The sequence below is a fragment of the Chaetodon auriga genome, chromosome 17 (assembly GCF_051107435.1).
Source record: "Chaetodon auriga isolate fChaAug3 chromosome 17, fChaAug3.hap1, whole genome shotgun sequence".
Taxonomy (NCBI): Eukaryota; Metazoa; Chordata; class Actinopteri; order Chaetodontiformes; family Chaetodontidae; genus Chaetodon; species Chaetodon auriga.
In genome coordinates, this window is record NC_135090.1 from 9,138,863 (window position 1) to 9,155,842 (window position 16,980).

At 43.0% G+C, this 16,980-nt stretch overlaps 1 protein-coding gene across 2 annotated transcripts in view; it reads right to left on the bottom strand.

Annotated features, from left to right (window-relative positions):
* The window catches only part of adgrb2 (adhesion G protein-coupled receptor B2), a 209,589-nt gene that overhangs the window by 10,446 nt on the left and 182,163 nt on the right, over positions 1–16,980 (bottom strand). For both annotated transcript variants that reach the window (XM_076754352.1, XM_076754351.1), the window contains 6 exons: positions 13,731–13,770; positions 13,291–13,305; positions 11,147–11,319; positions 10,170–10,889; positions 7,733–7,768; positions 5,500–5,613 (listed from right to left, as the gene is read on the bottom strand). In XM_076754352.1, the coding sequence (XP_076610467.1) occupies positions 5,500–5,613; positions 7,733–7,768; positions 10,170–10,889; positions 11,147–11,319; positions 13,291–13,305; positions 13,731–13,770 (1,098 nt within the window). The remainder of the gene's footprint in view (positions 1–5,499; positions 5,614–7,732; positions 7,769–10,169; positions 10,890–11,146; positions 11,320–13,290; positions 13,306–13,730; positions 13,771–16,980) is intronic.

Below are 16,980 nucleotides of genomic sequence, written 5' to 3' on the forward strand. Positions count from 1 at the left end.
GTTCTAAATCTAAACATTAGCGCGGGCAGTAATGCTGATACATACTGTGTTACATACACATTCCAATCCACTCTGTTTTTCAGTAACCCTACTGACTCCATTTGTATGCTGCCTCCATTAGGCGATACACAATTAAAATGGACTGCATCGCCCAGCTAGCCACATGGCCCCTGCCAGAGCATCCACTGTACGTAAAACAGAGTAGGATTTGAGTTTGTTTCATCATTAGCACTAATGTGAAGCCCCCTTTCCATTCACTTCAACAGAATGTAATAAAAGGGTTACTGCTGGAGCAGATATTATTCTCTTATGGGGGCAGACAACTGCGTACCTACACCAAAACACTTGATTCAAGGTCAATAGCTGTTGTTGTGATGTCAACGAAGCAAAGCAACAGCTAACAATCTACAATCAATCAGCATATGCTCACCGCGACCTTCCTGGCTACTTCCAGAATGCAAAAGAGTTGCGATGTATCTTACTGCATTAAAAATGCACATATATGTCTGAAACCAGCAGGAGAATTATACGTCTATGTCACAGCCCGCAACTGACCTTTGTTTGGCATAGTTTGCCAGTAAGCCATTTCGCCAACTAGATTTTAAAAGGTCAGACATACGTTTTTCAAAAATAACAACAGAATATATAACAGAGGGCAACATGAACATTTATTTTCAGACCGTTAGCCTTAGCAGCCAATAGAAAAATGGTGATTTTCAACATTGAGCTTCATGGGGATTCTATAATGTCTTCCTCCCCCTTCCTTGCAGTCACAGCTTTCCCCGTGCACTAAGCATAAACCTGACTCATCACTTAGCAGCCTCTAGCTATAAATGTGGTAAATATAGGGATTACCAGTCACCGGGCAACATAGAGTTAACAACAGTGTGAGTAGGTGGTATGAAGGGACAAGGAAAGACAAGAAAAGCAGAAATCAAAAGACTAAAGAATGTGGATTCTATCTGCGAAGGCACATGTAATACCAAGACCACTTTAAGCCCACTGCACTTACACAGAAAATTGGATAAGATGTGAAAGTGGTTTGTGTGGAAGTCTGTATGTGTGCGTGTGTGTGTGTGTGTGTGTTTGACATTTTCTGATATCCACTCATCTCCTCAACACAGCCAACACAGAGATCCTACCTTTTCAGAGAAGTACAATGGATCAGGTCTCTTCTGACCCCATAAGCCTTTGTGATATTTCCTAGAGTCTCTCATCAGCACCCATACAAAGTGCATCGTGTTTGGCCCGTTTTAGTGCCAATGAGCTAGTTTATGAGCAGAATATCATGGTTTATGAGGTGATTATAAATCGGTTTGGATGGGTCATTGTCTTTATGAACTGATTTATCACTTGGTTATAGTGTTTAGATCATCAGCTTTAATTCAGGCACTGAAATAGGCACAATGAGTGTATGGATTGTCACATCACACACAATGGTGCTACAGCAATGAGAACACAAACCAAAACAGCAAAACAACAACAAAAAAGTCTATGTTTTTGTTTTATCATGGAAGATAAATCCAGTCCGGCATCAAACCACCTTACAAATCCATCTCTCTGGTTATAGTGATTCCAGATTGGACATTTCAATGTGGATTTGTATTGGACTTGATGGAGGAAGGAGAATTAGCATTCATTATATGAATGCAGAAACACAGAGGGTACAAGCTGTGATGCACTGAACTGTTACACCACCACACCACTAGGACAGTGTCTAATATTTAGGCTCATTAAATACAGTCACTTCACTATGAGACACCACTGACAGGTAGAAGATGAGCAGCTGCATGGAGTGAGCTCATAGTTTGACACTGTGTGACTGTAACTACAAATAATTATAGTCGTGAAATAGTAGGCATTTCAGTGTCCTGTACTGTGTCTAATGCTATAAGAAGCATACTCTGAACTGACTGATTGCTAAACCTCACACACCTCAGTAACTGTTGCTGCTCCTGTCAAGCTTTTCATTCTCACATGACACATAGGCTATGCAGCTAGCCATTATAATGGTGGCAGTTTTACCAGCAAAATTCTTTGTAGTTGATAAAAGACCTTGAGTGCTAAAAGACTGGAGCTAATGCTGCATGCCCCGCTAGTTAGTAAACGCAGGGATAAATGTAAGAATAGACTATTATTTTGTTCTATTATAACCCTGTTTGATTTCAGAATGCGTTGGAAAACTTCACTCCATCTCTGGTAATGTTGGCGGGGGTTGTTCTTAACCCTAAACTAACATTAGCCGAGACTCCGATATTGCATCCAGGATCAGCTTCCACGCAGTGGGAAGATACTTCACATGTGCTAAAGTAAACAGATTTTTTTTTTTTTTACTACTGTACTACTTGTAACCACACAAACTAAGGATATACTCTATGACCTTAAGCAATGCTCAGTTACTGTATGTAGTAAGCTAGTATGCCAGACATGCTAACGATTGCAGCTTATGCTTATGGAGGAGATAAACAAGCCCTCCCTTCAAACTCTTTAAATGTTAAGTATCGCTCTCACTACCACCCCATGGACATCACTTCAACAAGTGGAGAAATCCAAAGCTCGACAGGCCTGCCATGCCCGGTTGCTAAGCTATGATTGGACAGTCTCTGGGGATGAGGTTTAGTCAACAGTAAATGACACATGAAATGTATATTTTTGCAGCACAGAAACACACAGCAAACTATAAGATACACACAGTGACATGTAGTGCGTACTTATCGGGCTTAGAGGTAGTTAGAGGGGCTCTAGTGCACGAGGTTTATGTGGGGTTTAGTATGTCTTACGTTGACTTTCTTTGTAAACCAGGGACGTTCTGCGCACTAGTGATGGCTCTGTGTTGTGCCTCGGTGGTGGGGGAGGGGGGACCTGTGTTGGGCGAACACCGGCCGTGGAGGTTAGAGGGGGTTACAGGTTGTTTAGGGTCTGGGTTAAAATTCTGTTTAGGCACTTTAAAGGAGAGAAAGGCCTGCAAAAGTCAGGGAGGTTAATGAGTTTTTGAGGTATCATTGCTTGAGGTAGATGACTCATTGTGAGACAAGTAAGGGGGAGTAAGGGTTTTCTACTGGTTTTGCCTGGAACTGGCCAGCCTTTCTCATCATTAAAAAGGTGAGATGCTCAATAGTGCCAGTTCTTAAGTGACAAAGTCAATGGGCCATATGAAGTTAAGGCTGAGTATCAACTTTAACAGTACTTTGGGTGTCCATCCGTGAAGAGATACCGTAGTGAAATGCAATTATGTTTGCTATTAAATCAAAGCCCTAGTCTATGTGAAAATCACTGTCGGTGTTTGTCATATGGCAGAGAAAGGAGGTTATTGAAGTTATTATGAAACGATTATATCATTACATTGTCCCCTCAGCACAGTTTATGTGCACACTGATCTCAAACATAACACAGATAAACACACAAACAAAAAGGAACAAGAGGACACCGACACAGAGACACAGATACAGTCATGCCTACGACCACACACACACAGAGCGATGTAGCCACACATGTAGGCACTCTGATAATGCAAGAATACAGACACGCATGCCCACCCACACAGACACAGACAGACAGACAGACAGACAGACAGACAGACAGACAGACAGACAGACAGACACACACACACACACACACACACACACACACACACACACACACCCTTCTCATCTCCATAATTACTGTATAGTCAGCATGTCCATGTCTGGGGGTCACTCTCAAAGTGAGATGTTGACAACAGCAGAGCTGAACTCAAGCTGGGTCCTGTCAAAGCCCTGACACTGATAGCATTATCTGTGTAATTATTCACAGTTAAGTGAACTGCCTACTTACTTTTAACATAATGGATTTGGATGCATAAGCCATATCAGTGCTGCCCTTTCATTTCATAACTTATATGACGTCACTAACCCAGAGGAAATAAATAATAGATAAGAATGCATTTTATTTATAGATGAAGATGTGTTCCAATTTGCCGTAATTGGTTTAAATACAGCCTATCTATTACTTCTGGCGGGGCTTTCATTTCTTTTACATTTGGCCATGATCTCAAAGTGCACCTGAGCTCCCTCTGAGGCACATTAGCATGCTGCAGCGCAACTGTTAAGAACCACAGCCTTCTAATATATGGCTCATGCCTTTGCAAGCAGCCTGCCATTTTTCTTCTCTTCCATAAAATATTTGCTTGGCATTAATGAATGGGGAGCCGGCCAGCGCTTCTGAAAATCTTGATCAAGATGTTGAGCAAATGAGGAGTGAAGGAAAAGGCCGCCGGTCTGGCATTGGGAAATGGCAGCGTGTTTGTGTGTGGGAATGTGCGTGTGTATAGTATGTGTGTGGCTTCATGGCATGGGGAATATGAGAGATGTCAGGCTGGCCTCTGTTCCTCCACTGGCGGTGTAAATTAGCTGTGAACCAGCATGCCGCCAATGCCGGGGGAAAGTACACCTATCAAGGTTGACTAACTCATCATGGCTCTACGCATTAAAGCTCCGCAGATGAAGGGAACGCGAGCATGTGTGTGAGTGTGTGTTTAAATTTTAATGAAACTGGCCCTCTGAAGGTCAGTACAGAGCGAGCATAGACTCTTTCGTCTGCTACTAATGGTGTATTAATGATTCAAAGATGTCTCATGCTCACAGGTGCCCACCCAAGTGCCCTGCTGACACACACAAACCACCCACACAGGCACATGAAAACACACTGTACGGCACATTGACAAATAAATTAAACGGACGGATTAACAGGAACAGACAAAGCAATTGTGTTTACAGGCACATGTGTTATTTTTTCAGTCATGAATAGGGTGATGTGATTGGGTGAGAGTGAGAAATCATTCCACAGGTCTTAAATTGTAGAATTTGGCCTTCATTAAGCGGCTATTGATTATCTGTCAGCTAACAGCTCATGTGATCAACTGGTTTGACAAGTGTTTAATAAGGCACCAACCACAAGTGGGAGTGAATTACGATCAGGTCAATTAAAGCAGGCATAAAAATATATTTACAGAAAGAATAAAGTGCGTCTCTAAAGTTACATTCATGAGGTAGTTATTGTTCGAATCTCCATGGGTGCATTATAGCAGTGAATTAATCAATTGACAATGAAAACACAAACACCATTCACATTACATTCAAGTTCCCTTGTTAGAGCGACCAGTGTTTTCACATTTATAAGCAGCTATTTGGCTGGAGAAAAGACACCATAATCAATGCAACCTCTTTCAAAAGTACCTATGCTGCATATGACTGGGAGCTTTACTTTAATTTTTATGACTATAATCACCTGAATACTGAAGGTGAACAAGTGAAGGAAATGTCAAGGTGGTGCTGATAATGTTTTGCCACTTTCTGTAAAGCATACTACTACAATTTTAATCTGCTCAGAGGTCAGCGTTTGCTTTCCAGTGTCAATTCTTCAGTGTTAAAGGGGTGGGGTTTTAGGGTTGTGACAGTGCGAGGGGGGTGGAGGTGCATGGGTACAGCAGGTTCCCATCCTGTGTTTAGGCAATGGTCTTACCTTGAATGTGGACATGGCTGGGTCCCTGCTATACCTGTCTATGGTGTGGAACTTGGACGAGTGGTTGAGCTCATGGTACAGCTCAGAATGTCTTTTGCGAGTGTGCATCACTTTCTGGAAGGGAAGAAAGGAAGGGACAGCAAAAATGAACCAAATGGAACCAAAAAAAAAAGCAAAAGGAGGGGGGGCCAATATAGGGGCAAGCAGGGGAACGGGAATGGGTAAAAGGCTGAGGGACTGCAGTGATGCCAGCCATGAAAGGGGTTAGCGAGGGACGCCGACAGATCGATCGACTGCTGGCTCATGCTCATACATCATCCACTTCCTCAATCTTTAAGAATTTGGCAACTGGAAGTGCTGCAGAGGAGTTCCTTTAAGTGAAAATTTGGGGAAAATGACAGACAGAAAAGGTATTGTCACAGACTGGCACCTGCTAGTTGGTGGTCCTGTTAACACAGGATTTTGTCTAACTCATTAAACATCTAACAGATGGACTGGAATTTAACTCCTGCCCCAGTGAAAGGGTGTCGACAAAAGCTGCCTTCCATCTGTTCTGAATCCTCTGTCTGGCTAGAAGGCAGTTAAATTCAGATCTTTAATTTTCTGACAACAAACTGCATTCGTCAGTGCCACCGCTGTTGACTCTCGGTGCTAATGGGCAGTGCTGGAGCTACTCGGCAGTAGCTAATCGTCAAAGCAGCTTGCAAGGTTGAAAGTGACAGAGGGGCAAGATGCCAGCACTCACACCCGCACACTTACCGGGCAGGACTGGCGCTTAGCACTGGATCCAATTATTCCAGAGTGGCCACTCTCATCTCTGCTCAGCTAAGAAGGTGCTACTAGTTCCTTGCTATGTGTCCTTTTGCTGCTATGTCTTTAGCTGTCTTTTTCTTCGTCTGAGTCATATGATTTTAGGTTTTTGTGACAGTCCAGTGAAACCTGTATTAAGTGTGATCTCCTCTAAGTGATGGTCATAACCTTCAAAATAATACTAAAAAAAACACTCATTTACAGGGGAACTCCAATGATTTAACACTTAAAGTTCAGTTTTCTTTGTCATGAGGAGTACTAACCAGTACGTAAAGAAAACTGCATTATATCTTCTGTGGTAAATTCACAACAGAAAAGCTCCTTTAAAATATGTCTCTGGCAAGTCCCCCAACTTTAAGTTGCAATGCTAAATCAATGGAGCCCTCCTCTAAATTCTCGGGAAAATCTTATTTCCTCTAAAAGAATGTATTCTTACCTTTAAAAAAGCTAAAAGTTGCAGTATTTCTATATATAAAGTTATGTTTTGATGATCTAAAATGATGGACAAACTCAATCAAGGAAAAAAACATGGATGAAAATGGGTTTGCCTTCCATTAAATCATGGAAGCGTACACTTTCCTATTTCACTGGTTCTTCTGCGTCAAGCACTTTCTCCAAAGTCAATTGATGAGAAAAGAGTTGATTTCCAGGAGAGATCACCTTGTGCTAAATTCATGCAGTGGCCACAAATGACTCCCCAGAAAATTTGCCAGATAAGTCAAACAATCAGCCATAGTCGCTGTTAGTAGCTTGTCACCACACATTCCTTGTATATGAAAAATACAGTATATCTCTATGGTGGAGGGTGAATGTCCAGTCTATACAATAGTCTATACAAAACTGAATTCTCACCAAAAAGCAGCAGTGCGAAGGGAGGTACTGCATTTTACTGCTAAGGAATATTCTCTAGAGACTGGAGATTCACAGGACACCCAGGCCATCGTAACACAAACATACTCACACACTGCCAAACTATGTCGTTCCCACATATATAACCAGCCAATCAACTACGGCCACATACGTGTAGACCCAGAGCTGAATTGCTTGTATTTACTCAGACACAAGAAGCGCTCTACTTTGCTGTTTCTTCAACCAGGACCCCCAAGATGACATGACAGCATTGTTTGATTTACTTGTTCATGTCAGTGAGACGTTTCTGTTTCCATAATGCTACGATTAGTTGACACTTGAAGTAAGTCGTTCATGAAGATAATAGGTAGGGAAAGGTTTCAGGCCATTGTTGGAGAAACAGCACACTGTGTAAGGTCTGAAATAGTTTAAAGTTCTAAATGCAAGGGAGAAACAGGTGCGAAGGGAGGGGTTTAGCAATGCTTTTTGCTCCTCTATGCGTTACTCAAGTCCTGGCAGAAGCACAAGAAAGCAGAGACAGGCTGATGACATAGGGTGAGGTCTGATATCTTACCTCAAAGTCCAGCTCAGAGTACCGTACTCTTTTCCTCTGGAAGAGGAGGGGGCAGGGGGAGAGAAGAAAGCATCAATGACCACCCCTCGACCGCTACAGTAGAACTTTAGACCTCTCTATCTCAATTGATCTGTGGATCTCTCAGCGCCATTGTTCAGTAACAAGAGGAGGGCTAATATGCACTGGCTGCCCAACATGATACAGATATTCTTGCAACTGTCAAGGCAAAAAAGCAAAATTATTCAGTCTGTTTCAACGTAATAAGATTAGTGAAGTGGAATAACCCAGAATTAGAATGAAATAATAATTTCTCGGCTCACATACCCTCAAATACAATCATTACAACCCCAGCATATATCACCCTCTCTGCTATTTTGGGAGAATTTGTTGGACACATTCTGATACAAAGAGCTGCAACAAACATATGAGAGATGGTTTTCATCCTCTAATCTTGTTTGGACCCCACCACTCTCCTCTCTTAAGTGCCTCCATAGCTGTAGTGAGTGGTACACAAGCCACCAATTTAACAGCTGCATACATTTCCAAGTCATCTGGCCCTGACGTTGCATTGCATTACGTTCTATCTCTGACTTCCTGTCTGGCTCTTGCCGGCTGCCAGATTTGCATTTGGCAGCGAGAGGAGCTGCTCTCCGCAGTTAGTTAAAAGCCATATTCATTCTTTGAAAGGGCAGAGTTGCTGATCTGATGCTGTGGCAGCCAAGGTTTTAAAAGGTAAAGAAATGCAAACAGATAGAGAGGCAAGTTTCTCTCAGAGATGTCCTATTGTCTTTGCGAACTTCACTGCCTCTAAAAGACAATGCAATTACTGTCCTCCTCTTGAGAACTCCTTACCTTAAACAGAGAAATTCCATGATTGAGTTTGCTTTTTAATATGGCGGACATGCAACATGCATATACCTGTACGGTATACTGCATGTTTTGGTGGGGGCACGTATAAAGCAGCCATTAAGTCACTCATACAAAATTCATAAGGAATCCTTTGCTGCTGTGATTTGCTGCTTTGATGGCATGATGGTTCAATAGCTAACCAGTCGCACGCTAGTTTTTCATTGGTTTGCACGTATTCAGTATCGTAAATTCTATGATAATCTGACCTTTATAGACAACAGTTTGTTGCAAGGAGACACTAATTTATATTTCAGTGCTCCCTCCACTGGTTTCTATAGTATGATGCTTGCATAATATGCGGTGGGAACATTTCTCACGCTGAGACGAGATCATTCAGAGCTTAAATTTACAAGCTTCCAACTAAAAATCAACAGTGAAATGAATACTGTGAGTACATTTGCGTGATCCCACTATTATGCATTACCATGTTTGAACTGGAGAGTAAAACATGGCTGTGATTTAATCTTGAGAGGCATGCTCTGATATCCATCTCCAAATCAAGCATATTCAAGCAGGGTGAAATTATAGCCGTAAATTACATCCCGCAGGTTTCTCATCTGATTTTTTTTTTGGTATTCATGAGTGCACTCGAAGCTCTGACTGTGATTTTTTATGAGTTTTAATGACTCGTCCTTAACGTCCTCAGCCCTAAATGAAGCATCTGCACTTTTCGGTGAAAGTGTCGTTTCCATCTCTTTAATCAACCTTGTGAGTCAGCAAGATGCCATCGGGGGAAGATCCAAAGTGTGCATGTATGTGTGTGTTTATGTGTCCGCGTTCTCGTGGGCTTGTGTTTGTGTGTATGCGTGTCAATATTTGTGTGTGTGTAAAATTAAGGTGGGCTGAGAGACATTCACCAGGGGTATTTCCTCTGATCGTGTCTGTCTCAGTCCATCTGCTGCGCCACCTTGAATGGTTAGGAGGGGGTCTCACACACACATTACACACACTCGCACACAGAATGAGGAGGAAGCCGTCTGTCATTAAGAAAATAACTCATTTCAATGCTCATTGTCTCAGTCATCAGCAGTGAATACTACAAGGCTGAAAATAATAGCAGTTGTTACAGCAGACCTGTTCTGAGGCACACAACTGTGCTGTGAATCGCAATGTGTAATCATATGGACCATATTCTTTTGTAGCCAAAAATATTCATCACAATTCATTTAGCGTAATATCGTAATGTAGTCTTACATGAACTAGATTAACTAACTAGATTAACTAGTTTTCTTGAACTAATGCATGAGGTATTTGCATTTTTCTTGTTTAAAATATTGGAAAGTGTTTAAATTCCTTGGACGTACAGAATGTCATTAAATAACTGGACCTTTTCTGCAAAAAAAAAAAAATCCTTTTTTCCCTTTTGTCACTCCACCACTACAAATTCGCTTATATAGCCACGCCACCACATCCGTAACTGTAAACCTGTGTAATGGTAGTGTGTACTCCAGTGAAAGGTGGACACAGTGGAGAAGCTGCAGCACCACTGGGAACCCCTCTTTCCCCCATCCCTCAACCTCTTACCCACCTCCAGGGATCCTGCTGAGAGGCTGGTGTTGGCATTGGTGCTGCCCAGGTTGCGTGGCAGGGTCCTGGTTCTCTCCACTGTGGTTCCTCCTGTTAGAATCTGTCTGACAGACGGCCTCTGACCCGGCTTCAGCTGGAGCGAATGGCCGTGGGCGTGCATGTGTCCTCCGTGGGAGTGTACAAGACCACCCTGAGCCATCATGTGGCCATGCCCGTGGGGCACGGTTTTGATCGTCCCATAGGAGCGGTTGAGGTTCATGGTGATGTTCATGTCACCCACACTGGACGGAACAAAGTCCGCCGGATAGGCCTCACTCTCAGCTGGGTGGAGGGTCAGGGGAGAGGGAGGCGGGGGGAAAGGGGGATCCTCCACTGCGATGTTGAGAGGCTTGTCCTCACCCCCCAGTCCCAGGCCTCCTCCCTGGGAGGAGGGCGCTGGAGGTTTAAGACTGACCGTCCTACGAGGTAAGACCATGTAGTCTCCCTCCCCACCTCCGCCACTTCCTCCTCCGCCACCTCCTCCGCTCCCCCCACTTCCGGCACTTCCGTCCTGGGAGGTGTTGGAGGAAGTGGGCGGTCGAGCCCAGCCCAGGCCACTCTCGGTGCACAGGTAGATTGGAGCGCCGCTACGTTGCTGCCCCTGCTGCCTCTGCTGATCGACGTTCACCTCTTTCTTTAGGGGCGTCTCGCTCAGCTCATTGAGGCCGCTGAGGGGTGGAACCTTTTGGAAAAAAATAGAAACATTTCAGTTATACCAAGATTTCCTGGAAGCAAGATAATCTTAAATCAGATAACGTCCTGTAGCTAAATTGAATTTTTCATTTGTTAGACATGCTGCTAGGCTTCATAATACAGTATTAGAGACCTTCTCTCTTTCATGTTCCAATTCAACAAGATTTCAACTTTAAACTTCAAACTTTTGATGATTATAGCATCTTTCAAATATTTCTGATAATAATGTAACCTACAATCCAGTACCTGTACGATGAGGTTAGGAGGGGGGATGTTACCAGGGAGGGAGCTGAAGTTGACCCCCACTCCTCCCTCCTGATGGGCTGCCAGCTTGGGATCGTCCTCATCATCCAGGGAGATGCGGGATAGGGTCCCAGTGATGGTGGCCGGGTTACAGGTGTTCACCTCTTTGAATATGACTGGAGGGAGACGCAGGGAGACAAGGGAAGCCACGGGGACAGCAAGAGAGTGGGGAACAGGTAGGAGTTATAGGTGAGAGCAAGAAAAGAAAAGAAGAGGAGGAAGAGGAACATTTAGAGGGAGAAAGGGGAATGGATATTGAATGGAATTGATAAAGTTTATGCCAGACAGAAGATAGGCGAAACAGGAACGTATGACATAAATTGGGCAGTGATGGAAGTTTGTTTGCAGCTTTCATGTAGCTGTGAGACTGCATCTCCAAAGAAAAGTTTCACTTTTCATTTTGGGCTTATATGGTTCACAGTAACTAAGATGAGTTTTGTCTCTAACACTGTGACCTGAGGTCTTGCTCCATCTCAAGATGTGCAGTGAGCCAGGGTTTTTATTAGCTTGGAGAAAGAGCCTCAGTGCAAAATGCTGTGTGCTTCAAATGAAATGGAGCCAAATTCCCCGGCGACTCAAGTAATGCTCCATATCCTGTTCATCGGCGTATTGTTCCCTGTCCCATTTTCACATATAAGTGTGAGCCTGTGTGTGCGTTTATGTGCTTTAATATGTGTATTAATATGTATTTCTGTGTAAGGATGTTATCATTTCATAATGCTGTAAATAAAACAGAACATCAAACTACTCACAGTGGCTCTGGGTTAGCTTTCATGCACATTGTTGAGGAAAAAACTACAAACAGATACTGAACATTTCGAGAAGAGCTACTCCAAAATTAACTACAACATGCTGATGAGAGACAATGTTTAATCACAACTAACATCAATCTATCATCACAATCAAACACAACTCAAACCGTCTGGAAATTCATGCTAGATATCATGCTCATTCTGTCACCATCAGAGGAAAGAAAATTTACTCTGTGCCCCCAAAATCCAATTCTGGACCAAGGCATGTAGCCCAGATCATTTTCACATAAACTGCTCTGAATGTGGCAAAATGTCAAGCTTTTATCAGAAATTGAAGCTGAATCCTGCTGATTCTCAGCAGAAGCAAAAGTACAGAACCTAGCATTTTCTCTGTTTTACCATCCTGTTGGTATAAAGTGATGTGAAAGGACTGGACAGGTTTTAAAAAGTCAGACCAATCTGATCCCTTCACATCTGCATCCAGAGTGGAGACCCAGAGAATGACCTATAGACAAATCCAGAGGTTGTTTTATGTGCTGTGCTCTCAAGCACCACCGCCATTACTGCAGCGGCATAGTTCAACTGAACACATATATATCTCCTGTCCATCCTCCACAGTGTAGATATCATAGTGCTGTGTGGAATAACACAAGATTAATCCCAGAAGGAATTGCTAGCATGTGATTTAAATCATCAAACTCCGGAAGAATTTATCATTTAATAAAAACTGCAAACAGAGGATACTGTACAAGTAGAATTTTGGCCAGAAAACGTAACAAAATACCAGCTAGAGATATGGGTGGGTGGTGTGCTCACCAGCAGCCCTGTGTAGGCGGATTGCTTAGTCTTTAGCAGTGCCTGGTTCCTCAAGATATGATGGAAATATAAAGATTTAATGGAGATTTATAAAAGTTAAATTAGTTTCATTTTGCAGATACTTGATGGTTTTCATTTCCATTCTTTCCACGGTTGAAGGTTAGTGTTTAAGCAAGTGATAACTGCACTTCTAACATAATATTACAGCACTACAGCAATATTACCACTTGCGAAGACTGGAATACATTTCAGTAGAAAGTTTAAATTTGGTAGATGTCAACCTAAATGACTATATTTCCAATATGCAAAAGGTTCTACGGGATTCTTTTGACAGATTTCTTGGCAAAAGCCCTTAAGAAGTCCTTTACATACATTATACTATGTAAAATCACAAGTGAGGCGCCACTGCAGTAATGGCGGTTTGTTTAATTCCACCTCCAATGTGGATGAGTCTATAGGAATTATTTGAGTCTAGGGATGGACCAGGCAGTGTTAAGGTCAGTTGGGTGCAAAACTTACATGGGTGTCCTCTCTCTGCAAGGGTGGAGGGAGAAAGTGACTGTGTTAATATTTAATAGCACAACACAAACCTGATTGTGGTACATTTGCCACAAATCCACACACAGACACACACGAGACCATTGTCACCAGCGAGTGAAGCAGGTCTGAACACATTAAGGAGTGTTATTATCATGCACAATTAAACACAGTCTCATCAAAGCATATGCTCACTGAACACTTATTGCACAGAATCACTGTGATTGATAAGGCATAATAATTTGCGCACAACTGTGTCGGGATGTAGCACATCATCTCCTGTCGTTTCATCAACATGCACAGCAGCAGGCTAAGAATGTTACAGCTCTCCACTGCCTTTCTGCAATGCTAATCCTGTGTTAGACAAAGGGAGAGACAAAGGGAGAGAGGCAAAGAGAAATCAAGTGGAAGGGCGAGCTCACCTGTTTGACACGCCAAGTCCACATCCTTCTCAAAATCCGTCTGAGAGAGGGAGGCAGGGCAGGGAGAGAGGAAAGACAATGAGTGCGTACAAGTCACTACATTTGCCACATTAGCAGAGGCACAAGCCTGATGAGTGATTGGATCTCGAATGGTTATGCTGTATCCAATGACTCTGATGCTCTAATCTGACACTTTACAGCTCAGTGATGCCCCCGATGAACAAGAACAAAACGTTTTCATTTCCCGATACTGAATTTGTCCAAAGCCTTTTTCAACCAAAAAGAACAGAGAAAACAGAGAGAAGTCCGTGTGATGGCACGCACTGCTGTCACTTTGTTCAAGGCGTGTATCGGTTCACAGCGGCGGACCCAAAGAAACGAGTCGAGTGCTGTGGAGTTTTGCCAGGTATGTAATGCTACTGTATGCCTCATCAGTCACCTCAGCTTTCGTCTGAATGGAAACAGGGACAGAAATTTACACAGCAGCAAAACTATTATCTGCTGTGCCAGTTGAAGCAAAACTTTGCCGTCTTCAAGCCGAGAGTGAACCACTGACTAGACTGGAAAAAGTGTTTAATGTAAGAATACAAATGCTTTCACAATCTATTCACACCAGCGACCAAAACACAAACATCCACACATCGCTGAGTTTAACCTGCACTATTCAGATTTTGTGGAGATAAAAGATTCTGGGAGCAACAAAAAAATGGTGTTTATTTGCTCCTATCGAGAATTCACTTGACGAATGCAGGGTGGCACAACTCCTTTGGGTAAAGAAACACTCCAAAACCCAGAGGGCGGTGGGTTGAATGAAGAAGCGTCGTTTCCAAAATGGCCACCACTCAAGTTTCCCGAGCGTTAGTGAAAGTGAAGCTCATTGCTATGCAGCTGTGGTCCCCCCTTCTCTCACGATCGAGCCTTCTCCTGTCCTCGGCGGGTTTCACTTACAAAAGCCTTTGTTTGGATAATAAACTACAGATTTTAGACAGTTTGGGCACGCCACAGAGGCAACGAGAAGAGCAGGGGAGGGGGGTAAAAAACTGAAAGAGAGAAGGAGAGAATGTGTAAAGGTCTCAGAGGAGCAGGAAAGCTCTTAGTACGCAAATCACCCGCAGCCTCATAAATGGGTCTCTGCTAAATGGACGAATGCGAATATGAAAGAAACCTCTCTCTCTCTCTCTCTCTCTCTCTCTCTCTCTCTGTTAGTCTCTCTCTCCCATGCAAAATTGAGAAAAACAAATCATCTTTATTTTAACAATGACACACTCTCTCTCAGCAGCCTCGCAGGTTAAGTGTAGTGAGTCATCAACATTAACTGTTTAGCAAAAACACCACGAGGGAACGCAGTCGTGTTCCTGAGTAAACATCCTGTAGCATACGTATTCTTGATGACGTTACTGCTGAAATGACCACAAAAGAAAGCATCATCTCCTAAATCAAATTAAAAATGGCCAAATACAGACTATGCGTTGCCTACTTTGCTACAGTGCTAGCGAGCTATTCCTACCTAGGTTTAAAGGTGCAATGTGTAATCCAAATAAAATTGAATTTGATGCGACGATGGCTGACTTTGGTTAAAGGACATGTTTGCCATTTTGGGGATTATATTTATTTGCTTTCTTGATGAGAGTTAGATAAGAGTTAGATAAGAAGCTGCCATGTAAGTATGCTCAGTATGAAGCAACCACCAGTGAAGGATTAGCACCTCTAACCTCGCTGATTTGCACATTTTATCTTGTTTGTTTAATCCATATAAAATCCAATGCATAAGAATGACATATTGTGGTTTTACAGGGGGGGGGTTATGTATTATGACTACTTCTTCTGAATTCGTGGCAACCACACGTTGTTGACAAGAAATAGGATGGCGCATAACCACAATATGACCACTTGTTTTCTGTGCAAATTGAACAAACACGATTAAACAATTGAAATACAACGTGCCGTGCTAAGCTAGGCAGCTGCTGGCTGTAGCTTTAACAGACATGAGGGAGGTTTCAATTTTCTCATTCAGCTCTTGGCAAGAAAGCAAAGCAGTATATCTCTCTCAAAATGTCAAACTACTCCTTCAGTTTTTGTTCATATATGTGCAAAATATTGTTTTACAGATTCCACCTTTCTCCATCTATGGGCCTGACTACTCGTAATGACTACGGTCTGCGTCTTTTCTACAGGTGACGTACTGGTTGGCTGCCGATGTGGTTATGGTTATGGGTATTGTTCAGGATGGGGTTATGCTCATGCGTGTGGCTGAGGGCGTGGCTGTGCTCGAGGCCATGGTTGTGGTTGCTGCGGGGCAGACTGTGGTAACAAGCTTGCTGGCAAGCCTGGTGGCACATCGGTGGGAACGGCTGCGGGTGGCCACCTGACAGACACGTGGATGTGCCGTAACGCAGGGAGCCGCACTGCTGCCCGCATTGGCTCACATTTGGACCCTTCTGATGGTATAAAAAGATGAGTGGAAAACATAAAGTCGAAATGTTAGAGGAGGAAGTGTAACCAGTTTCTCTGTTGAGTTAATCTGAGGCTAACCAATCAAATGATTTTTCTAAAGACGGCTTTGACTCAAGACGGTGTAGCTACAGTTCGACATCTTTATGATGTCTCTAAATGTCAGGGGTTTAACATTCTAATGAGACTTCCTGTGTAATATAACAAGAACACCTGAGAGCATGGTGCTCGCTCTAATTATGATGCTGATATAACTGGTGGCAGTTTCACTAAATTATCCATCACAATTAATGTTCTCAAGGGTATTTTGTCTTTCATACAACAGCTCTCCATGCATATGTGCTGTCTGAGAAGATCTCTTCAAAGTTGTACACATGTAGACAGGAACACTGGAGGAATGGTGCAGGTTTTACCAGCTGTCTTCCTTAATACAGCAATAGTTGGCATAGCAACTGGCCCTCACTGCAAACTGTGTGTATGATAACGGTACATTTAAACAAAAATTTAAGAAGCACAGTTAGACTGTTAATGTTCCTCTTCGTTGTGAAAACAGAGACAGAGGATGTGTCATAATGGGCTCCCTGGGCAGAATGATGGCTTCAAAGTTTAATCTTGATAACCTCAGAGGGGCGTTCAGAAACCCATAATCGTTACCGCAAACAGGTCTGAGGGAGAAATAAAGGGAACGCCGTTGTGAGAGTCGCTTGTGCTCTCGTAGCAGCAGTGTGACCGCACTGACATTGGCAAGGCAGTTCAAGTCTATGTGATTTATCACACTATTAGCTACATTTGGAACACA